The sequence below is a fragment of the Alligator sinensis genome, unplaced genomic scaffold (genome assembly GCF_000455745.1).
Source record: "Alligator sinensis unplaced genomic scaffold, ASM45574v1 scaffold615_1, whole genome shotgun sequence".
NCBI lineage: Eukaryota > Metazoa > Chordata > Crocodylia > Alligatoridae > Alligator > Alligator sinensis.
Window position 1 is genome coordinate 243,564 of NW_005841982.1, and position 25,091 is coordinate 268,654.

The following is a 25,091-nucleotide window of genomic DNA, read 5'->3' on the forward strand; positions in this document are numbered from 1 at the left end:
CTGCCGGCAGCAAGGGCCGTGCGCTGTGTGGGGTCCCCACATACCTCACCCTCCTTCACACCCCACAAACCTCACACACCCACATCCTACCCCCATAACCTCCCACATATACAGACACCCCAACATACCCTATGGCCCCCACACACAGCCACACTGCTTTACAAGCCCCCTCACATCCCCCTACACCCCACCATACACTCCCACACACCTCCACACCCTACCATACACACACCCCCAACTCCAAGCACACCCCACACCCCCCAAGTGAGACTTTATTTTTGAGTTATTATTGAATCCTTTCTATATACAGTGCACAAACACAAATCATGCCAAGTATGAGCCATATGTTATGGTAGGTGTTTGACTTCTAGTGTATGATTTGTTTGTTTTCTGGTTCTAAGATGGCAACCTCCCTTCCCCCCTCCCCCCCTCCCCGAAACACACACACCTCCCAAAAGGAGTATTTCCAAGGGGCAAGGGGAAGGACTTCAAGTGGCAAAGGTTAGAGGGCAGGACTTCAGGTCCCAAGATGGCACCGGGGGGTAGGGCACTTGTTAAGGGGCGAGGCTACCCATGTGGCCCTTGACAGCTCACCAAAAGCCGTTAAATGGCCCTCCAGCCAAAATAATTGCCTGCCTGTGGTGTAAAGCATAACAAGATCCATAGTCACATAGCAAACACGTCTCTTCTGTGGACCGCCCTTATAGCACTGATAATGATGAATGGCTCCAGTGGTTTGAGTTGTGATAGGGTCTATAGATTTTCATCTGAGAAGAATCATCCTCTAACATATTTTATAATATTTGGCAGACTTAAGAAATGGGAATCTTTCACTTTTAATGAAACGCACATGAAATATCTGACATACATTCAAGCCCCATTGATTTCAAACAGAACCATTTAAAAGCTTAAACTTAAGCACATTTTTACTTCTTTGATAAAATGAGATTTCAGTTAAATATTTATAGATTTGTTAGCAGCTTAAATTTAAAAATTACTTTGAAAGCTTTCCCCTTCCCCCCCATATCTAAAGCAAAGGGAAAAATTTCAGTAAAACTTCTGTTTTAACAATCTGCCATCCATATTTAGTTTTGATTTAGTTAAAACTACTGTATGCTAAGTCCATTTGAATTGATTATTAAAATCAGTTCACTTGCTATTCCTGATGAAAAATATTCCCATGTCTCTGGATAGATTTACTAATAAATAAATAAAACATCATATGGACTTCATGATTCCTTGGGGTGAAAAAAAAAATTGGAAAAGATGATGACTTCAGAGTGAACAAATCAATTTAGTGTTCAAAAGAGATAAACACCCTGTTTCCAAGGGTTTTTCTAATTTATTACTATTTTAGTTACATGGATGGATTTTGGTTTAATTTATTTTTACTTCTTTGGCAAAGTCTTTCCTTGACGGGTGCTACTTGAAGTAATTTTTATCCTTCCAGATTAATGATGTGTCTAAGATTATCTATTCTTCAGCACACTGGGGTTCTAAATAAATTATATGATGAAAAGAACACTTCATTTCTGTCTGTGTAAATAAAATTGAACTTATTTATTTTGAGGTGAACAAGAGTCACTTCAGTTCATCTATTCCCTTGTAAAGTGGCTATTAAATATGAAAAAGAATATGGCAAGTACTAAGTATCCAAAGAATTCAAAATACAAAGATTTCCCAGTAATTAGACCAAAAAAAAGCAGACCCAAACCTATGAAACTTGTGTAATTAATTAAAAGATATGACACTGCAGTTTCCCTGTGCATTCTTTGCAGTTATGGTATAACTGCTATAGCTGTTAGAGAAATTTAACCTGACGATAAATTCATAAAATGATGGAAATATAACTTGTTTAGCTTCTTCAAATTAATTGATATTTTTATAGCAAAGAAGCCTTCAGAGGACTAAAAGAGATTGAAAGGATGAGCTATACAATGACAGAGGTATCCATGTACAATTTACTTTGAGTGAAGCATATTCTCTTTTCAGACAGTCACCATTCTTTGGTTGTTAAATATCTTGTAACATCCAACCATTTATGAGAGTTATTCGTAAATACAACTGCTGCAAAGAATTAAGCTCTTAAATTCTATCACCTCTTACATTATATGGTACTATCTGAATATTAAGATTCGATATAAATTAATTTTTCTCCTATAAGGGGGATAGAATTTGATCATGTAGTTTTTTTCTCTTTAAATCCTAAAACCTAAATATTCAAGATAGGCCACTGTCCTTTTGGTTAATATATTGTTATTATTATTATCATCTGCCTAGTTTATATAATGGATGAGGTAAAGTTCTAGTCCTGTATACAAGAGCTAGGTTCTATTGCTGTTACTCTTTATTATTAGGGTATTTGCACTGGGTCATGGTGGGGTTTTTTTATTACTCACCCAAAACCCTGGGTCCTATGCTACTATCCTACACTTAGGCAAGTAGCCTCATTATCTTTAGTGTGCCTGTTGGCATGAATAAAGGTTGGGAAAAAAATGTTCCCCTTACACTGTTGTGACAAGGTCTGGGGTATGGACCAGGAAGAAGTGTTTTATTATTTGAAATGTACAAGAAGCAAGGGTGGTTTTTCTGTGATTGTTTAATTGGACTACCTGTCTAGTTGGCAGTGATGCTGAGCAAGCTTTCAGGCATAAAACTCTGAAGAGGAGCACTTTCTGCCAGAAAGTTTGTCCCACATCTCTCCCAACAATACAGCTCGTCCAATAAACAGTATCACCAAAAAAAAAAATAACTTCTTCCCTCTGACATTTCCTGATCTGTCATGGCTATACCAACACCCCAACCTACTACCCTGTTTTAAATGTAATTTGTAGTGTATTTACTTGTAATTCTCTGGGATTCAGCCAGTGCCTTCCTTCAAAATGTATGGGTTACTAGAAGCAGTATGGCATGAAGATAAACAGAATTTCTGTTAGCTACTGTGGCATAGAAGTGAAAATAGTCATCATATGGCTGTCCCTTTGCTTATTCCTGCCCTGGCGAAGTGAATTTTTTGTTTTGTTGTTTTGAGTGTTGTTTACAGTCCGCATTTCTTATTGTTCAGAAAGCCTGCTGGTACATGGAACTCTCTGATGGTGTTTAAATACTTAATCTTGTGAAAGTTAAAATAAAATAGTAGTTTTCAGAGATGATCTTGTAGCACTGATGTTTAAGTTAGTGATTGACTAGAAAACGGCATAACAGAAAATCCAAGGATGACATAATTTGGCCACTGATGGTAGATTTGACAAATGAGGGATGATCTGGTTCATCAATGTGTAGGCTTTTCAATGTGTTGGCTGGTTTTTGTGAAAGGTCTCTGGAAAATGCATGGTCCATATGCTTTGTATAAAACAATGTACTGTCCAAATGCTAGGTAAATTTTCCTCCTGAATACCTAATGATCTTTCCAGAATATAGAAAATACATTGATGGATTTCTATTGTTTATATATTCTTTTAGGCATATGCAGCTCATTCATGCATGAAATCAAGTGAGGTCTGCCTTTTCTGAGGAAAGTGTGGTGGCCATAAACCCAGAGGAAAACACATGTAGAAAAGCAGACCCATTTCCCATTTGATTACTTAACTAGTGCAGATGTTAGATCTAGAACAACTCCTATCCATCTCTGAGCTCTGTTTATACATGCTTCTAGTTTTTATGGTAGTGCTCAAAGGACCAATGAATATTAAGGTTTTCTTAGGTTAGGTAGTGTACAGACAGGAAATGGGAGACCATCACTGCCTTCAAAGTAGCTGTTCTTAAACAGTGGAGCATTAAAAGCTAACTTGAACATGAAATTGCAAAACAAGAAATTCTCCACAGATTGGTTTACGTTAAGTATGGTTTTAACAGAGACTCCAGATTTTTATCCCACTACGTGGACTAGCTTTTATAACCCCTGTGTCCTTCAGTGGGTTAACTGCTTTGTTTATCACTTTTGATCTCATTCCACCTTCACTTCTCTCAGCTGTACCCTCCCCTGTCCTTTTTTCCACCTTTCCATATCCTTTGTATGTAAATTACATTTTTCCTTTCTATTTTTAGTGCCTCTGCTCTCTGCAAGTCTAGTGTTCATAACATCTAACAAAGTAGGCTGTCACCTATGTAAACTTATGCTTCTCATAATGAATTAATCTCTAAGGTGCTGTGTTGCCCCACCTTCTCTCTGACTTCAGTCTCACGGGGCTAACTACCTATACCAAGAAAATTGAGGTGGACCAGGAATCTATTTGGTCAGTAGGGTCAGTATTAATTCCTTGGTGCAAAACCAGGCCCTTTTTACCCAGTTATGCCAAGTTCTGGTAGTTATTCCTAAATTATTGAAGGTCATAGTAGATTCTTGTTGAAGAGAACAAATGGCCGCCCTTAACACTGAAGCACAGGATTGAATGGCTTAGTTTAGGACTGAGAGAACAAGGTTCTAGTCTCAACTCTTTGAACAAGTCACCTAGTTAATGTTTTCAGAAGTGCACCATGTTCTAGAGTCTGCAATATTTGAGTAGACACCTTTGAAAATGTTTATTTTAGCATCCCTGGGCTACAATTTCTTTGTATAAAATAGGGGAAATAATACTTTTCAATCCCAGTAAAGCACCTCAAGGCCCATAGATAAACATCAAAACATAATTGTAGAATAGGATGTTTGTTGAGACAGCTTCAAACTGAACCAAAATATTTCTAAAAACATACACAAATAAATATTTATAGTACAAATGCATGACATTTTCCAAGGAGAGGGTTTTTTTGCCAATAAAATAAGTCATTGTATCTTTTGAGAGACAGTTGTTTCTTAGCTTTGTGGTATGTTCTGTGACATACTGGGGAACACAAGAGGCATGGGAGACTTTCAGATTCAACATTAGCATTATCCTCTCTTTTAAATGTGTTAAGGTGCTGCTAATTAGTCACAGGTCTACTAGCCTTTGAACATCTCCCTTCCTAGTAATTGAATACAAATACTGGTCATAGAACCATAGAAGTAGGGTTGGAAGGGACCTTGTAGATCTTCAAGTCCGACCCCCTGCCTGGGCAGGAGGGAAACTGGGCTCAAGTGACCCCAGCCAGGTAGGCATCGAGTCGCTTCTTAAAGACCCCCAGCGGAGGAGCCAGCACCACTTCCCCTGGAAGTTGGTTCCAGATCCTAGCCACCCTGACTGTGAAGTAGTTCTTACGGACGTCTAATCTAAACCTACTCTCCAGCAACTTGTGGCCGTTATTCCTTGTTATCCCGGGGGGCGCTAGGGGAAACAAGGTCTCCCCCAAACCCTTCTGGTTCCCCCTAGTGAGTTTATGGATGGTCACAAGATCCCCCCTCAGCCTTCTCTTGTAAAGGCTGAACAGGTTCAGGTCCCGTAGTCTCTCATTGTAGGGTCTGCCCTGCTGTCCCTGGATCATGCAGGTGGCCCTCCTCTGGACCCTCTGTTGTCCACATCCCTCTTCAAGTGGGATGCCCAGAACTGGACACAGTACTCCAGCTGCGGCCTGACTAGTGTCGCGTAGAGGGGGAGGATCACCTCCTTGGCCCTACTCAAGATGCACCTGTGGATGCACGATAGGGTCTGGTTAGCCCTGCCAACCGTGACCTCGCATTGTCGGCCCATGTCCATCTTGGAGTCAGTGATGACTGACTGACCCAATCTGTCTCTGAATACTGGGTTAATTATTTAGATTTACTTTATTCCCAGAGATGTGCTGTCTGTTTAAAGACACTTTCATTTGAGGTTATGTAGCTTCCTTTAAACCCTGTTTGCCTTATTGTTGTGAGTTTCTGGAAGTCAAGAGGGTTTGCTAGCACTATGAAATCTATGGCAAATGAATTTGAGCTCCACTTCAACACTTCTAATGGAGTAACACCCCTTCTCCAGTTGGAGAATAGGTAACGGGAGCAGAAAAAATAATGAATATCTAACACCTTGTAGATCTTCAAGTCCGACCCCCTGCCTGGGCAGGAGGGAAACTGGGCTCAAGTGACCCCAGCCAGGTAGGCATCGAGTCGCTTCTTAAAGACCCCCAGCGGAGGAGCCAGCACCACTTCCCCTGGAAGTTGGTTCCAGATCCTAGCCACCCTGACTGTGAAGTAGTTCTTACGGACGTCTAATCTAAACCTACTCTCCAGCAACTTGTGGCCGTTATTCCTTGTTATCCCGGGGGGCGCTAGGGGAAACAAGGTCTCCCCCAAACCCTTCTGGTTCCCCCTAGTGAGTTTATGGATGGTCACAAGATCCCCCCTCAGCCTTCTCTTGTAAAGGCTGAACAGGTTCAGGTCCCGTAGTCTCTCATTGTAGGGTCTGCCCTGCTGTCCCTGGATCATGCAGGTGGCCCTCCTCTGGACCCTCTGTTGTCCACATCCCTCTTCAAGTGGGATGCCCAGAACTGGACACAGTACTCCAGCTGCGGCCTGACTAGTGTCGCGTAGAGGGGGAGGATCACCTCCTTGGCCCTACTCAAGATGCACCTGTGGATGCACGATAGGGTCTGGTTAGCCCTGCCAACCGTGACCTCGCATTGTCGGCCCATGTCCATCTTGGAGTCAGTGATGACTGACTGACCCAATCTGTCTCTGAATACTGGGTTAATTATTTAGATTTACTTTATTCCCAGAGATGTGCTGTCTGTTTAAAGACACTTTCATTTGAGGTTATGTAGCTTCCTTTAAACCCTGTTTGCCTTATTGTTGTGAGTTTCTGGAAGTCAAGAGGGTTTGCTAGCACTATGAAATCTATGGCAAATGAATTTGAGCTCCACTTCAACACTTCTAATGGAGTAACACCCCTTCTCCAGTTGGAGAATAGGTAACGGGAGCAGAAAAAATAATGAATATCTAACTGTGTCCTCTATCTAGTTGAGTGCAGGAGGACCCTTCAACTACACTGCTGAAGGTGTCCAAGGTCGCCTATAAAGGTTTCCTTTTAAAACAGAGACCTAAGATTTCAAATTGCACCAAGCATGGAACTGTATCATGCAGCCTTTCCCAGAAAAGTATATGCATCCAATATATAAAATGGGTTCTGCTGCTGTTAACCCACTGAGAGGGAAATATAATGTAATAAAATGTAAAGTAGGCTAGTATATTCAGTTTCACTTATCCGCCCGGTACCATTATGCATTTCGTACAAGCCAGAAAGTTTGAACAGAAACATTGTTTCAGAGACTAGCTGTAAACTTGCTGTGGTCGTTTTCTATGCTGGCACTTGAGATGCTGTCAACATACTGGTGTCTGACACGTGATTAATTGTGATTGGAAGAACTGAAACAATATTTCTGTATCTATAACAATAGACTTCATTTTCTATGTGCAGATATATCATGACATGTTGTATGATGTGTACAACAAAATTCTCAGGTTGCGATATAAGATATATGTTACCACTATAATAAAAAAAATCTGTATTATGACCACGTAGTTTTACTGAATGTGATTTATGAAATAGAAGCAGTTCAGTAGGGATGTTATTCAGGTTTAGGAAAAACACTCAAATAATTCAGATAAATGTAGATTTTTGAGCTGGAGCAATTTTCTTCCATTTGGAATGATCTACCAGTTTTAGACTGGAAATTTTGATTTGTAGTGATCCAGTAATATTGCCACAGTAAAATTAAGATGCATAGGGGCTTTCATTTTTCCTTTTAAGCTACTTCCTTTTAAGCTAAAATTCAGTTTGGGCAGGAACTTAAAAAGGAAGAAAAGATTTTACAAAACATTTCACAAGTGTATTTAAAAGAATAAAATATATGTTAATCATTACTACAGTACTTTTTTTTCAAAACTGTAACTAGTGTGCCAGACTCAGTATAATACATTCTGCTTTTATGAAACACTCTCATTCTGACACAAGCTGCTGAGTAGGATTTTCCAAAGTGTGTAAGTTTGAAAGTCATTGCTAGTTGCATGTAGCTTTCTTAGGAACTTTTGAAAATTAGACCTACTACATAAATTAAATAAGAGAATTTCCAAGCTGTTAGTCATATAGATGTGTTTCAGGATGAAAATTAGGAACATGCTTAAGTCACATCCATTTAAAGAAACTTAAGCATCTAAAGAAGTGTTTTCATGAATACAAAATGCTTTCGTGAATTATAGCCATATTCACAACTACTGTTGAGCTCTCATGACCGAATCTCTCTCATTAATATCAGTTTGCTTATTATTTGTTATCAGCATATTTAGGCTTTTTCCTTCCCCCACCCCCACTGTTCTCCTGAGTAGTTTAAACACTAACGATGGGGAAAATACAGTAGATGTATTAATATATAAAAATACCATCTGACCTGAATGGACTTTGTCAACCTACCATAGCACAGTTGATTTATTTTTTTCAATGACTTATGGGGAATATTGTTTATATTTGATGGCTGTTCTCCAATTGTGCATAGTGCATCTGGTGGACATTTGGAACGTTATAGAAGCCTTGCGAGAAAATGCATTGAATAACCTGGACCCAAGCTTAGAACTGAATGTGGCTCGTCTGGAAGCCGTGCTTTCAACTATTTTCTACCAGCTCAACAAACGGATGCCAACCACTCACCAGATCAATGTGGAACAATCCATCGGCTTACTGCTCAACTTCCTGCTAGCAGCCTTTGATCCGTAAGTTTCCCTTTATCATCCATATAAGCTTCTCTATGTATTCTGATCAGTTTTTGCCTCTTTCTCATGCAACTCAGAAAAACAGATGAGCTAACTTAAATTCCTGCTCAAAATAATGGATGATTAACTGGTGCTCAGTAAGTCGAGAGAAACTAGAATAAAGGATCTTGGTTCTGTTCTCAATTATAATCAGTTGAATCCAGAATAACTCTGATGTCATCAACAAGGTTATTCCTAACTTACTCTAGGAGTTTATATAGGAATGGGACTATTCCTAAAATATTGTCACTTCCTTTCTTAACTTGCATTGTTATATATTGGCATGTCAGAGACCTGAACCCTTTGCTATGTTTCTATGGTAGTGACATGGGTTAGTAATTCCTTATTTTGAGAGAACTCATTTTGCTTCAAGTTCTTGCAGCTATGAGCATTTTTTCCTGGCTTGTGCCTGTTTCCTGGCTCTAATACAGCCTGTTATGAGACCATGGCAGATATAGGATAAAGATCTAGAAGTGGCAATAAAATTCCTGTTCATTACGGCCCAGACCATTTCTTGCCATAACTAAGTGTAAGAAGGGTGAGCTCAATATGTAGATTGATTCCTATTTTAATATTAGAGATGCAAGTGTACTGTTTCTGCTGTGTACATATATTATGTTTATTGGATCCACAAACATCAGCATGTTAGTGCTGTTCTTAAAAGCATCTGAATAGCTTGAAATCTCAAAACAGAATAATTGAGAACAGCCTTTTAGTTTGACAGAAGCAAATTACCTATTACCTTTTTACTGTTTGTATTCTGAAAATGCACAGCTGAAAATATTGTTTGTTTGAGAAGCATTAAAATGTCTCCCTCCCCCCTACCCCTCATCCCATACTCCCATACATACTTGTGCCCCTTTCAGAGCCTGAGTTTAGTCACCATGGCAACAGCTGGGGGAAAAGGCAGTGGTTCCACATGACAAAGCTGCAGAGGCATCTGCCTGCATCCAGCCTCCCTTCCTGCCCCCTCAAAGGGAAAAATAGTCAGTGGGATGTGAAACTGTAGCCTTCAGGATTATTTTTTTCCTTTGGAAGGCAGTAAAACAGGACATTTTAATTTATGCAAAACCCTGAATTTGTGACTGTGATAGGAAATGGAGGAAAATGAAGATTCCTAAACATGTGCACTGGTGTGTGCTGCAAGTAAACTGCAATCCTGTTGAAAGCACAAAGAAAGCCCAAGGGCTGTGGGAGCGAGAGTTATGACAGTGTGTTTGTTTTGGTGCTTTAGCTGGGTAAAGACACCAGCCATACATCTCGGGATCTTACAGGAAAATGGAGGCAAAGTATTTACTCCTCTGTTTTTAAATGGTGAGACTAAATATACTTAAAAGGCAGAGCTTCCATCTTCCCTACAAATGGCAGTGATCCAAATGAAGCTCTCCTAGGGAGTGAATTAGAGGGTTTCAAGAAAAAAATCCTTACTCGGGCCTCAGATTAGCCCTTCCACTTCTAACTCCTGTGCTGAAACTGAACTGCCTGATGTGGGACCTAACAGTATGTCATTTCCCAAAGGCACTGGATGTGGAAATGCCCTGTGGATCCATAAGAAAGCAAATCCATCAGTCTCCCCACCTCCAACTCAACACTTGGAGGAGGGGCTCTGAAGCAGGCAGGCAGGGGATGCTCATCCCTGCACATACTTGCTCTATTCCCCTTCCAAAGGAGAATTGCACTGGCTCCACTGTGCTGAGAGCATTCTGGGGGTTGATACAAAAATGAGAATGAATTTCTCCTAACAGTGCAGCAAGTTCAGTGGTGAAAAACAGATGTAGAGCTTGTTTTAAGTATGACAGCTCTTTTACCTGTCTTTTACCCCTATAATGGAAGATACTGCCCACTGTCCTTGGTCTCCGATTAATTTGATGATGTGTAAATTTGTGTAAGGAATTTGAATTTGTGTAAGTAAGTGTAAATTGGCATATACTTGTGTTCAGTTCTGTCAACTTGGCAATGCCCTTTAAAAAATCCAGCCACCTGTCTTTCAGTGCCATAGCACTGCATGCAAAATGGTCTTGGTATAAATAAGAACCAGGTCCTCTGTGACAAAAGCAGTTCAGTGGTCTGTTCTCGGGCAGACAGGTTTTGGGTGTCTGAGCCCTCATTGCTGAAGGTAGGCCAAAAAGGGCATTCAGTTATGTTCATTTCATGGAAGACAGACAGAGGGTAACACAATGAAAAGGGGAATAGAACAGATTAGAGGTATATGTAGGGTGAGACTTTCATACAAGCAAAGACTAACAGTAGTCTCAAGTGTATCCAGGGTTTAAACTCCAGCACACTAAAATGTTACATTTATAATCCCATCAATATAGGTACCTCACAGATTATGCGTCTTTAAATTGTACCATGCTAGGAATCTGGGCTGCAGATCTTCCAACTCCAGACAGAGCTTTTGAAAGCAAAGCAGCTTCCTCTGTTGTCTGGATTGTCTGGAGCTAGCATACAGCTGGTTATTCTGGAGGAGGGCTTTCTAGCTGGCAGTCCACAGGCTACATCTGACCTATGAGAAGTTAACTCACAGCCCCTGAGCTCCTGGTCTAGGTGTCCTCTCCCTATTACTCCTTTTGCTGCCACCAAAGTCTCTGGGTTTTCACACCTTCCCCCAGCCGTTACTTCCTGCTTCTGCCTCTGGGATCTCAGAGAGCCCATGGCCTGAGAAGCTCCAAACCTCTCTGCAGTGCAGGAAGGCCCATGCACTGCAGCACAGTGTTGAAGGGAGAAAGGGGTGTGGAGTGGGAACCTGTAGTATGATGCAGCATGCTGTAGAGGCCTGTGCTGCATGGGAGCAGAGAGGCCACGTGGTACAGCTTGCAACTCCCAGCTTTTCAGAAGTTGGGCAGCTCTATTCTAGATGAATCTGATTGATATAACTTAGTCTCATAGGCATTTACTCCTATTCTATGGCCATTCAGTTGGGGGCAAGCCTGGCAACAGTGGAAAATTGTGCAGAAAGCTTTCAAGAGCGGGAAGGAGCAGATTTAAAACTTTCTGCACAAACTTGATTTTACAAATAGTACATTTTACAAGATTTTGTGGGTTTCCTGGGACTTTCAGATAAGCAAGGTTATCTGTGCTTAATTCTGAAAGTAGTAAAAAAGGGGGGGAAATACAAAAGTGTGTAATATGTCACATGAAAGCAGGTTGACTCCACCCTTTGTCATAACACAGAAACAAGAGGGAACTGTGAAATTAAAAGTCAACAGAATTAAAACACCTAAAGAAAAATGCTGTTCCATTCAGTGTCCAGTCGATATGTATAATTCATCATGTGATAGAGGAGCTTAGGAAAATAAGAGAACAATAAATAGAGGATGAAGATCAGATATTCAGACAGCTGGACTAATGCATGGCTAATGTGCTCTTACAATTACTGAGATCCCACATGAATATCGGTCAATTATTTTGCTCAAAGTCGTGAGCTGCAGTCATGAAGTGATGCCTGCACTTGCATCAGTTTAGTATATTGCTGTACAACACGATGCTGACTTCAAACTTTCCCACTGAACAGTTTACCACATACTTTTGTCAGGGACCTGATGCCAGCCTAGATGGAATGGTGGTCTAATCCAGCACAGTACTTCTTAAAACATCTTCATTGTCATAATGTGGAATATGTTGCAAGCTATTTACCTCTTTACTTATTCCATTTGAAATTGAGATGTTTCTGTACATAGCTGCATTGACAAGGGGGTTGTAGTTTGCTTAACTACCTATTGGGAGTCTGCATTATGAAACAAATTTCTGTCTCCGGACTGTACAAATCTAACTGGTAGGGCTTTATTTTTGAATGGAAGGGTGAAAGCTTAAAACCTCTGACCAAATATACACTGGACTCTTACTGGAGACATCCTGTAAAGAAGCTTAGCATATGTTCCGAGGGGAGCTTTTCACCTGCCTCCTGTCGTAGCTGTAAAATGTTAAATTCCCTGCCCCCTCAACTTCTGCTAATTGATGCTAGGTGCACAGTCCAGGTAAGCATTAAAAGGAAGAGAATTTGCAAAAAGTGCAGTTCAGAGATTTGGCCATTACACGTGTTGCTGCACAGAATGAAAGAGCTCTGCTTGATTCCAATTAATGTCCTTATTAAACTATATCTATGAGAATAGAAACTCATAATTATAGCCCCTGACAGTTCAGAGTTTACTGCCACAATTAAGATATTAAGGAACCCCATAAACATCTGAAGAAATTCTACTCCCTTTGAAAGTGATGCTACAGCTTAATAAAAATAGCCTATGCTTCATGTCTAGTCAACTATAAAATCAGTTTTTCTATGTGTCAATCTAATAGGATAAATATGCTGCCTTTCCAAACCACACAGCAGATGCTAGGCTTGCTTTTCTTTTGTTTTCTCCACTACGTTTTCCCTTATGGCATTTTCAACCTGGTTATAGCTGGATAGATCTGTAGGTTGGAGTGTGTGTGAATCAGGCCCAGAGGGAAGTGTTTTGAGAAAACTCTCTGTGAACAGGAGCAGAGTCTGGTAGACTGAAACAGTGTCTGAAACAGAGTGTCTTTTTGAAAACACTGACTGATCAGGGCTGGGTGAGTTCTGGCTCCTGCTAGCTATAAGGTAATAAACCTGTCCAGTGTCCCAGAACTGAAGGAGTTGAAGGGAATTGGGGTGATTTTCCCTTGGCCAGAGAGGCATTGAATTCAGGATCCCTTCTCCCCCTCCAATAATTGGGGTCTATAGAGAGAAAATTTATAAATTTTGTTGTTTCCTTTGGAGGGTTGTTTTAAATTCATCCCCACCATTGCTGCAGTGGGGCAGCCAGGAGGCAGCTGGCTTGGGATGCCCCCAACTCTTGTCCCCCAAGCACATTTGCCCCCTGCAGCTTTTCCTGTCACAGTGCCTTTGCCCATGTTACCTGCCCCAGCAACCTCTGCCCTTGCCTTCTCGCCACCACTTTGCCCTCTTCCCCCCTCCCTCGCTCTCCCCTGCAGTCTCTGCTCCCCTTCTTTCCCTGCAGCTTACTGTTAGGTGTTTTCTTAGTAAGGTTTTCATTTATTTATTATTATTTATTATTTGTTATTGTGTTTGTCATTCCTATAAAAATGTGGAGGTTTTTTAATTCATTATTATTCACTGAGACAAATGTAATGCTAAGTACCCCACACTAGGTGTTGCTGGTTTGTGTGTACGTGAACCCAGAAGTGCTGTGCACTTAATGTCACATGATCCTCTTAGCACCATCAGACAGTGTCTTATATGTCTTGTTCAGACATTTAAAGAGAGAACCTTATGCTCTGCTATGATGCCTGTTTAAGAAGATATGGGATTTTTTTCTTTGAAACAGTATGGAATTACTCTAGTGCCTTGGCCGATATTGTATTTTCTATGGACTGTGAGTGCACATGTGCACGCATACGTGCATATGTATGCTATTGCTACAGGAGCTGCTATATTGGTCTATGTCAGTGGTTCTCAACTTTTTTAGACTCAGGGCCTCCCTCCACAACTTTTCTAATTTGGTGCTGCCTCAGCTTACCTCAGTGGTTCACAAATTGGTGTAACTCACCTGCTTTTCAAATACCTGTTCAATGTAAGAAAAATAAATGGTAAGTGGAAACGACTGCATTCTTAATTGGTAATGAAGGAATTAAATGAAGATAAGCCCTGTTGGAAATGCTGTAGAGTTGGCTATTTTTTCTAAGTTGTTTTGGTTTATTTTAGCTAGAGGATCATATTGCTGAATGGTGAACATGTCGACTTGCCTTCAGCTTTCCACCCCAGAGCCAGAGGCTTTCCTACGCTTGAATATTATGGGAGCAGGGGAGGTGGATGGGGAATATGTTACATTTAAATTGCGAATCTCTGAGTCTGAATTGATTGGTTTTGACACTGTGTTTTGTATCAATTTGTCTATGTGCCAGGCGCACAAGCAAACTGGGAAGGGTTGCAGCACACATGTGTACTCCAGTCTCCATTAGGGTTATCTGATAAGCCTGAAGCAGACAGGATTGCCTGCTCTTGCAACAGTCCTCCCCGGTCCCACCCTGCACAGAGTCTCTTGGAAATAGATGCACATGGGGCAAGTAGAACTTCTCAGATAACCCTAATGAAGGCAGAAATGTGATGGTCCTGTTCTGTAACTTCTTCCATATGAAAAGTATTAAATCAAAATATTTTCTGGTGTCGTCTTCTTTTCCTAGCAACACTGTAAGTCATGCAGTGTAAGCTGGGAAGATTTTTTTAAAGCTTCACTCAAGGAGCACCGAGTTCAATATAGAACTACATGCTGCTATCATCCAGTGGCTGGGCTACTTGCTTTTATGCAGTTGCACTTTCCTCAGGAGGTCTTAATGCTGCTAATAGAGAGGAGCTTTATTGCTGAGCAGAACTGCTTGAAGCATTTCTGGGCCCTAGGGACACTGGAAAGTCTTAGACCCCATTATCCTGTCCAGTCAGCAGTCATGCGTATATATACATTTTGGTGGGCAAATTGAATTTACACTAACTCTTGTTATGTATTTATGAATACAAATTACTGATACAAAATAGTGTGTCAAAACCAATCAATTCAGACTGAGAGATTTGCAATTTAAATGTAACACGTTCCATTTCCATCTCCCCTGCTCCCATAATTATTCAAGTGTAGGAAAAGCTTCTGGCTCTGGGGTGGAAAGCTAAAGGCAAGTTAACATGTCCACCATTCAGAAATATGATCCTCTAACTAAATAAAACCAAAACAACTTTAAAAAAGTAGCCAACTCTACAACATTTCCAGCAAAGCTTATCTTCATTGAATTCCTTCATTACCAGTTAAGAATGCAGTTGTTTCCACTTATAATTTATTTTTCTTACATTGAACAGGTATTTGAAAAGCAGGCAAGTATGTCGATCCAAAATACTGTGTATAGAAAAATTGACAAAGGACTCTGAAGTGATGCGCAAAAAGGAGGATGACAGAATTGAAACACTGAGCCAGATTTTTAGCTGATATATAGACAATGGAGTTTCATTAATTTAGACCAGTGAACAATCTGGCCCAGTGTGAGTACACATGTGTAAAGTGTGGAACCATGGGAGTGGTACATAGTGCTTTATCATATGTTTTTAATCTTCTGAGGTTTAACAAAGAAAACAGAGACAAAAATGAAAAAGATAATATGAACCAATATAATTGCATTATCAATAATTGCTATTTATGTATCCTTACATTCTTAACTGCTGTAGCAGTTAGTTTATTTTTGTCTGCTCTATTTCATTTTTTGGCAAAGAAAAATAGTTTAAGCAAGCTTAGAAGCATTGCAGTAAGGTAGAATCTCCAATGTTTCAAATGGAATGAAAGGGGAATTTTGTTGACTGAGCTGTAATGCGTGTTCAGTTAGGAAATGCCAAAAGGCACTCACTCTGTAAACTCTGAAGTCATCATAGCAGTGAATCACATAACTTCATTTCTTAATTCTGCATGAATATTATGCACATCTTACTTTGCTTTGGTGCTTAGCAAAGGGATCATGGGACTACTTCTTAGAAAATTAGGTTATCTCTTTGTTCTGGCAAATGCAATTTTCTCCATTAAAAGGATGATTGATTATTAAAATGATGATTGACTAGCAATAGAGCCATTCTGTATATGTGGACTACACATTACATTTCCACATCTTGTTTCCTGGCTATTATTACTGCAGTTTGAAGTACCTTGGAAAGAGACAGTTCCATCACTTATAAATCCTTATACATGTGTCCTGTGATGGAATAAAGATAGAAGAGTTTATGGCATAGTTTAACCACCCTAATATTGTATAATGCACATGCACTCCTATTAGTCCCATAGGCAGGAGGTAAAGTGAGTTTGTTACTTTATAAGACTGGAGAGTATTGCCTGACATTGAACCAAGAATTTTTATATGATGGTGATGTGAACATCTTGCCTGTGCTTTGATTTAAAGAAGACAATACCACAGATTGGATAATAGATAAATACAATACCACAGATTTTGGATAATAGATAAATGTTGCTCCAGTTTGATTTTGTGCGTTAACTGTCTTGCAAGGAAATGCTGGGGAATTGACAAACTCAAAATTTTAAAATCTAGCTACCAAAAAAAGTTAATATAAAACCAGGGGATCTTTAGATGGTATATTGCTACTTTTTAAATGGAATTATCTATTGTAGCATATTCATGTTGCTGTGTGTGATAGCCTTCTACTAGGGTGGTTTTGGTTGGGTTTTTTTTACACACCAAGAGAATTTAGTTTTAGAAATTAAAGCATAGAACCTTATAATGAGGATGGAATATGCTAACCCAGCAGCTGTAATATAACCTAACCCTAACCCTAACCCAAGGCAATCACTGAGGGTCTGCAGGACTTTGGTATGGAACTGAAGCAGCTAGTGTTTGTCATTGATTGCATTGGCATGGTTGAGTAAAAAGATCAACACGTTAAGATGCACATTGTATACAGACCCTACAAATACACAACTGTGTTTCTTGCAGGAAAAAAAAAATCCTTATCATTTAACTGAGACATGACTGGATATGTAGGAAAACTGTTGCACCTTTTTTTCCTGTACCTGATATGCTCTTATGTGTTTGTGTGTTTAATAGAATTGTTTGAAAGTAAATATAGCTAGATTCTTAACTCCTCCATAGAACAAATGTGTTGTGCCATTACTCCACCAGGGAAGAGGAGATGGTTCTGCATGGTCGTGTGGTACTAATGAAACTATGTTTACCATTAGTGAGTGCTACAGTATGGTAAATGCGTGCTGGGCCAAAAGGAGACATTTAAAAGTAAGATTTTTTTTTTTAAATTAGGTTGTGTCAGAATAGGGCTGATCCAAAGTCCATTGAAAACAAATGGACTCCTGTTGACTCCAGTGGGTTTTATAATAGAGCCCTTACTGATCATTTTTTAAATAAAATGCTTTCTAGGAGTTCATGGGATCTATATATAATAGAAAAGGCGGATGGTGCACAATAGCTAATCTGTGCAACCACATGATCCTTAGCCATTCCCTTTGTTTTCCTTCTTCTGGGACAGGAAGTCTCTGTATATAACAAACCAAGCATACTGAGCCCTTAGGTTGATTGCAGCCTTTATTTACTCCTATAGCACCAGTAATCATCATTATCTCAGTGCATAATGTGCTGACCAATATGCTAAAATTGTTCCAGCAGCTTAGTATTAAAGTTCTAAGAAGGTCTGTGAAAATTATGGAAGACAGTTTTTCATTGTGTGTTCTCCCTAAAGAAACCAAAGACTGAATTTAAAGGTGTGCACATTTTGCATAATATGTCATAGGGTTAAAATGTGTAATGGTCCTGTTTAGATAATACCACATAAAAACTTTTTATTGTTGAACAGGGAAGGACATGGTAAAATGTCTGTTTTTGCTGTCAAAATGGCTTTGGCGACTCTTTGTGGAGGAAAGATCATGGACAAATTAAGATGTAAGTTTTTCTTATGTATATGCATATCTGGTATTCATTGTTGTGGGTCTTTAGTAGCAGTGTCTGTGGTGATTAGAGAAAGTTTTGGTTTGATGATGCTGTCATTGGTATCAGTACCAATTCACACATTCAGATAAGTCCACTTTACTGTTCAGACTGAGCTTCAAGTGCATTTTCAATATTTGGAGCCAAGCTACACTGATTCTGATAAAAGCAATGCAAATTTAGTTTCTTTTTGGGTTGATTGAATTCAAAGAACTTTATAACTACAGTGAAATGCATCAGGTTTCCAACAGTATGAGGTATCATTTGGCAGTTTCCTTGCATTCCTCTTTCATAACACCTAGCCCCTTTTTCACACTTAAATATCAATATCTTTTTTACACTGTTGAGATTCTTCTCCAGAATACATATCTCTTCCTTCTACCTTACAGGGTACATTTCCATTTCCCAAAGACACCCAACCAGGGTATATTCTATCCACAGAAGCACTAAAACACATCATCTTTTGTGCTGTTGTCCATTGGTGATGCATATGGGGTGTATGTGGCTGCATGTGCTTGCACTGAGATTGGCCATGTACCCCCTGGAAGTGCCAGCTGTGAAACCGGAAGTCCCAGTGGAAGTGCACTTCTGGTTTTGCCGCTGGTGATTCCGGCCTTGGCAATCAGCCACTGGGGGACCTACTTCCCCCGTCAGCGATCGGGTACCCCCCCCAGATGCGGGAAGCACCAGTTGCCCCTGCTGTTGTCCTTTGGCTCATCTTATCTAGAGTGAAATTTTTTTTTTTCTTTTTTCTCCTCATTTATAGACAGATATTGGTTATACATATATTGGGTACAGGTAGACACTAGGGACAGATATTGGTTTCCCTTGGCCTTCTTATTAAAGCAACAGAATCTATGCAGTGGCAGGCTATCATGCCACACTGTTTTTCCAGTAGCAGTCTCCAGGGCTTGAGATTTCCATCCACATGCATTTAGGGTGATATTCTATCATTTAGAATTGCACAGGTGATCCACCACAGTCTAAAATATGTTCATGGTTTCTTAAGTTAGAATATTCTACCAAGCCTTGAATCCTACTAAACAGTTCTTAAGTCAGAAAGTGGATTTTTCCATTGAAAACAACAACAAAAGCAAAAGAAGAGAAATGTGAAGCTGTAGAATAATAAATAATGGTACAAGTTATATTATTATAATTAAAAGACAGAAAAAGTTATTAAAATCAAATAGAGCATTTCAAATAAGTTCATTGTTCTGTGTGTCCCAAGAATAACAAACAACACAATAAACTCTGCCAAAATTTAGATTTGAAAGGGTAAGTTGCTTCTGGGCAAAAACTTGATGTTACACATTTTGTCAAATTAGATCCATTGTAGCTGACTAAGTTACTGCCTTATGCCAGGCATAAGGCACCAGCTACAAAAGAATGACATCACAAAGCCATGAGAATGCATGAATATTTTAACATAAAAATTGGATCAATGCTCACATACACATTTTTGTTTTGCTTCTGGCAAGCTGGCTAAAAGTAAATGTGCAAATGGTTTATGGAGTTTTCCATAAACTAAGCATAATTGTCTATAATCACATTACTTTCACATTAGATGTTACTGAGATAAGAGCAGACATATGTCTTAAACTAAAGTAAACCTTTCCTTTTCTTGCATTTCTTTTTTCCCCCCTCAGATATTTTCTCAATGATTTCAGATTCCAGTGGAGTGATGGTTTATGGAAAGTATGACATGTTTCTGCGGGAGGTTCTTAAATTGCCTACTGCGGTCTTTGAGGGTCCTTCATTTGGTTACACAGAACAATCGGCAAAATCCTGTTTCTCTCAACAGGTAATAAAACATGGCATCACTGAAGTAACCTGTCAGTCATTTGTCCTTCACTCTATTTTGCACACACAGACCTGTGTTTACCTTCATAGCATTCGTTCATGCTGATGCTGTTTTCCTGTTACATGGGTGTGCCTGACTTGAACTCCTTGAAGATAACCACATCTTAAATCAAGAACCTAAATGTAGCCTTCACACCAGAGGTATTATAAACACTTGGCATTCACCAGCAAGAAAAGAACTTCATATTTTCACCTCTTTTTGTTGAAAATGGAAACTAGATATCATAGTACTACTCCCCTTGCAGAAAGTCTCAGTAGAAATCAAGATAGTGCTGAAAATCCATTTAAAGTAATATTTCAGGGGTGTCGGTTGTAGCCTTGTTGGTCTAAGGACATAGGCAGACCATGTGCAGATGCTTCCTCTCTGCCTGATGAAGGGTAATTGTTAGGGGTGTGCAAAGCTTTGGTCACCGATTCGATTTGGAGAAGATTTGGCTTGATTCAGCAACCGAATCAGAATGAAATCGGGAGACCAAAAAAACCCTCTGAATCGATTCAGAAAAAGATTCCAAGTTTCAGAAGACAGTCTTTCAGGGGAACAGAAACTTAGAAGAGAGAGGGGGAACAGGTGGGGAAAGACTTACATCTGTAGCTAGCCCATGACTGTGATCTTTCCCTGAGTCCCCTTCCAATCACAGTGCTCTGGGGGAGGGACGTAGAAACAGCACATAAGCCTCTGTCTGCACCCTTTCTGTCCCTTTTGTGAGCTGGTTCTGCCTGAGCAAAAGAGGGGTGAGTGGCTCACCCAGAAATAGGTAGGTGAGAAGAGATCTAACCAGCGCTGGGAAGGCCCCCAGTTACAGGCTACCATCCCTGCTGTTTTCATCCAAATCTGCCTTAACACATACAAGTGACACGAGTTTTGCTTTCAGCAGTTTGAGGTGTAGTTTTCCAGAAACTCCTGCTTCTATATCCTTAAAACTTGGCAGGCTTCATGCCCTCAGAAGGGGCTACTGTTCCTGTTGTTTTCATCCAAATCTGCCAAAGATTGACAAACCTATAGGTATTTCAGTGATTCCCCATTATAGTCTATGGCCGAATCACCAAATCTTCCAAAGCCAACTCGGCCGAATCAACTGAGACAATGATCCAAATTTCTGAATCAAATCATTGTCTTCTGAATCAGCCAAAACACAATCCAAAACGGATACTTCTCTATTTGCACAGGCCTAGTAACTGTATCCGAAAGCTTGCAAAGAAGAATTTTTCCAACTATTTGAGTTGGTCTAATACAAGATATTGGATTTACCCAAAGAACCTTGTCTGTCTTTAAACGAATATGAGATTTGTCACATCACATCAGACAATGTGGATAATATTGGCCAAGTCCACACGAGCAATGGTTTGAGTTTGCAGCAGCTCAAATAGTATTGATACACATTTGTGCCCTTATTTTGTGATGCAATGTATGCCCCTGCTCGTGTGGTTTGCAGCAGAACATATTGTCCTGCTGTTTTATGGGCTGCATGGGTAACTGGCTGGGTTCCAGGTTGCCTTGGTGCAGGGCTAACAGCAGGCACCCCCACGCTGAGGTATCGTATGCCTCAGTAAGCCAGGGAGCAGCGTGTGGAGACAGAGAAGCAGGCAACCAGGTGAGCCCTGGGGTGCCTGCTCCCCCATTCCCATGTGCTGCAGAGCCCTCACACTAAACACCCTGTGCCCCAGCAAGACGCACCCCAGCAAGCCACTCCCCAGCTGGCTGGGGCACAGAATGCCTTAAGATAGGGGAGCAGGCAGCCCTGGGCTCCCTGCTCCCCCATCTCCACATGCCACTTCCTGGTGTTTGTCCTGGCACAGTGTTTGTCCCAGCACACAGCATTTTGGTGTGCTTTGTGCTGCTTTTTTTTTTTTTTTTTGCTATCAGGAAATCCCAGTATCAAATTTTGCCCCAGTACTGCAAATTAGCAGCACCATGCACAGTTTAACATGCAATATGTGTGGTTTGTGGCACTGCAAAGAGGTTGTGGCACCACAAACTGCACACACCTGCACTTCTGGATCCGGCCACTGAGTCTAATATCTTGTCTGATGCTTTGGAGGAGTGTGTAAAAATAGTCCAAAAAATACCTAGCTGACTTGGGAGTGCATTGGTCTTCCAGGATGGAAGGAAAGAATTCCTTCTTGATCTTACCATGCATAACATAGAAATAGAAAAAATACAAAATAATGAAAGATACTGAAGCTGGGAAGATGTTAGGAACAGAGCAATATTTTCTTTCTGTTTATTCTATTCTTTTCTATGGAAGAGGACTGAGGATTATATTGTTAGAAATCATTTGAATGTAGATGACCTAGTGATCCTGCGTTTGTGCAATGAGGGGCCTCATTTTTGTTTCACACATTCTCATTACTAATCAGTGGCCACTCCAGCTAACTGAAGAGCATTCTTGAAACTGATTTGTTGGATCATCTCCCAAATGATGTTTGAATAGAGGTGCTTTTGTATTTGAGGGATAAGTGAATAAAGTGTCTCCATACTGCATGTCTGTATGGCATGCTAAAGAATCTAACAAAGTAATCATGCAAGTGCTGGTTGGTCACAGTGCTTATAGTTCAGCAATAGCTCATTTTTGACTGTATTATTAAAGAATATTGTCTACACCCAAATAAGTGATTTCCCCTTTTTCCCCCCATTAAAAAATATCAAACAGTTTTAGCAGCCACCAGAGGTGTGACTTTCTGTATGATTCATTTAACGAATAATGGCAGATTTAGAAAGGTATCTAGGCACTTAAATATGGAAATGGCATTGAGTAAGTTTTGCAAAGGAGTCTAGCAGGTTAGATACCTAATCTCTATATGTCAGTGAAAATTAGGTGCCTAACTCACTTAGGTGACTCTGTAAATTGCACTACCGCTAGGTTTCATGTTTATGTAGCTAAATGTTTTAGAAATGTGGCACAATATCTCATAACAGGCCAAAGCCCTGAGTTTTACCAGCACCAGGTACAAAACAGTCTTAAGACCTTCTGATCCAAATAGAGGAGATGTGCTGCAGGGTGACTGACATTCTTGCCCTCTCTACTGGTATGTTTAGTATTAGTCATAATGTGAGAAAGATTGTTACATCTGATGCTCTCTCAATTTGCTTTTCCATTTGTACAAGTAAAGAATGATTCTGGATAAGATTGCTCCATGTCATGGGTTATATAAATTTGACATAATTAAAATCCACTGGCAGATAATTAAATCTTCCAGCACAGAATCAACACAGAATTCCCTATATTATGTTTTCTTCTGATTTTTCCAATCTAGTTTTAAAACTGAGGTGTGTTCTACTAACTCCCACTAGGGCTGTTCCATATTCAGAGCCATCTTTAGTGTCAGCATTTTTTTTTTGTACCAAATGTTTCCCTTTTTTCCACCTAGTTTCTCCATTCAATTCTGGTAGTGTCACCTTTCCACTCTGTCTGAAATAGCATACTAAAACTAGAAAAAACTGAGCGATTAATTTAGAAATGAATGACATAGCATAGTCTTAGCCAAACTAAATGGTAATACTCTGTCATCTTTTCATGCCAACTACTGCAGCTTGTGTCAGGAATTTTGGACTTTTCATATCATGATGTGGTACCTTGGTGTTAAACAAGGTAGATACTTAGTTCTTAGGAGAAATGGAACCCCAGGCCACTAGGACTGGTCAAAAGTTTTCCAGTAAATATGTAGGGGAAAGTGTGTGGTTTCCTCCAAAAGCTGTTTTCATTAAAAAAAACTCTGAGAACTGAAAATTTCCCTGTTAGCTGTTTGTTTGTTTCTCTGGTTTTCCAATGAAAAATTAATTTTGATAGAAATGAATGCTTTTCATTTTCATCAACGTTATCTACAAAAATATTCTAACCCATTCTGATAGGTTTGCTTGCTTCTTATGTATGAGCAGACCCAGAAGAGATTCCCTTTTGATTCATAATGTTCTTTATTAAGACTGTGAACTGATAATCAGCAATAAAAGAGTCTCATCTGATTTTTTATGTTTAATAATGTCATTAACAGTGTGGCTAGGCTATCCACACATGGTTCTTGTATGTCTGGCTCTGAAAGTAGCGTACTTTTTACAGAATAGAACAAGTGGCCATATTTGTACTATGTTATGGCATTAGGCATTTAAAAAATATGCAGGAACCAGCTTTTTTGGCCTTTATCCTGTGTCTGCCTGACCCTAAAAAGTGTTCAAGACATAACGGCTAGGGACAGACATTACACATAAATTGGTTTAAGTGATCAGAAACTGGTTTAAACCTGTAACAGAACAGATGTTCCTGAGGGATGTTGTGAAACTGAAGATGGAATAGACGCAGAACGCAACTCCTCACACTAGCTTTTTTTGTAAAGAATGTTGTGGAAGTTTTAGTGAACAGATGTTCAGTGCACAAAAACCAGTTTGTAAACGGCTGAAACTGGTTTGAGATAAACCTGGTTAAATGTAGTATCAGACTTAACTGATTGAGCTCAAACTGGTTTATGCAATGTCGGTCCCTTCCTGATTTAAGTTAAAGCAGACACCCCCAGCATCCTGGCATGCTCCCTGGGCTGGGCAGGGCTCTCTGCTCCACAGCAGAGCTGACCCCTCCCTTCTCCTTCACTGGAGCTGGGCAAAGACTGCAGGTATCTGCCTGGCTTCCCCCTGTTCTCCCTTCCCCTCTCCACTCCCTGCTAAGCAGGGATTGCCCCATCCCCTCTGCCTTACACAGAAGCCTCTCAGCATTTGCTAACAGACCACATGCTGGCTACGGTTCATGCTGTGGCAGATGGGACAAAGGCAGAATCAACAGGTAGTTGGTAATATCCCTATGTTGTTTTCTTAATTGGTTGATAAACACTGTTATCAATTCTCTGCTGGGTTGGTCAGAAGAGGGGGGAAACCCTCCCTAATCAGAGCATCCTGCCAGACAGGCCATGCCTCCCTCAGCTCAGTATTGTGGAAGGGAAGGGAGGGCTGCTCTAGAGCCCCCAGGCTTCTAGCCTGAGCCACTGCAGGCATGTACCTGCATTTCTGGGATGTCTTAACAGTTAGAAACTGATTCAGCCTAAGCAGGTTAGACTATCCTGCAAAGATTGAATCAATTCAGGCTCAGGCTTTTTGAATGTCTATCCCTAGCCACTAGGTCATGGCAGTGAGGAAAGCTGAGCTGCTCAAGTTATCTCCTTT

The 25,091-nt window shown here is 40.2% G+C and overlaps 1 protein-coding gene across 39 annotated transcripts in view; it reads left to right on the top strand.

Annotated features, from left to right (window-relative positions):
- Positions 1–25,091, top strand: part of DTNA (dystrobrevin alpha) — a 358,606-nt gene that overhangs the window by 224,066 nt on the left and 109,449 nt on the right. For all 39 annotated transcript variants that reach the window (XM_025201058.1, XM_025201066.1, XM_025201064.1 and 36 more), the window contains 3 exons: positions 8,377–8,590; positions 17,955–18,040; positions 19,732–19,886. In XM_025201058.1, coding sequence (XP_025056843.1) covers positions 8,377–8,590; positions 17,955–18,040; positions 19,732–19,886 — 455 coding nt within the window. The remainder of the gene's footprint in view (positions 1–8,376; positions 8,591–17,954; positions 18,041–19,731; positions 19,887–25,091) is intronic.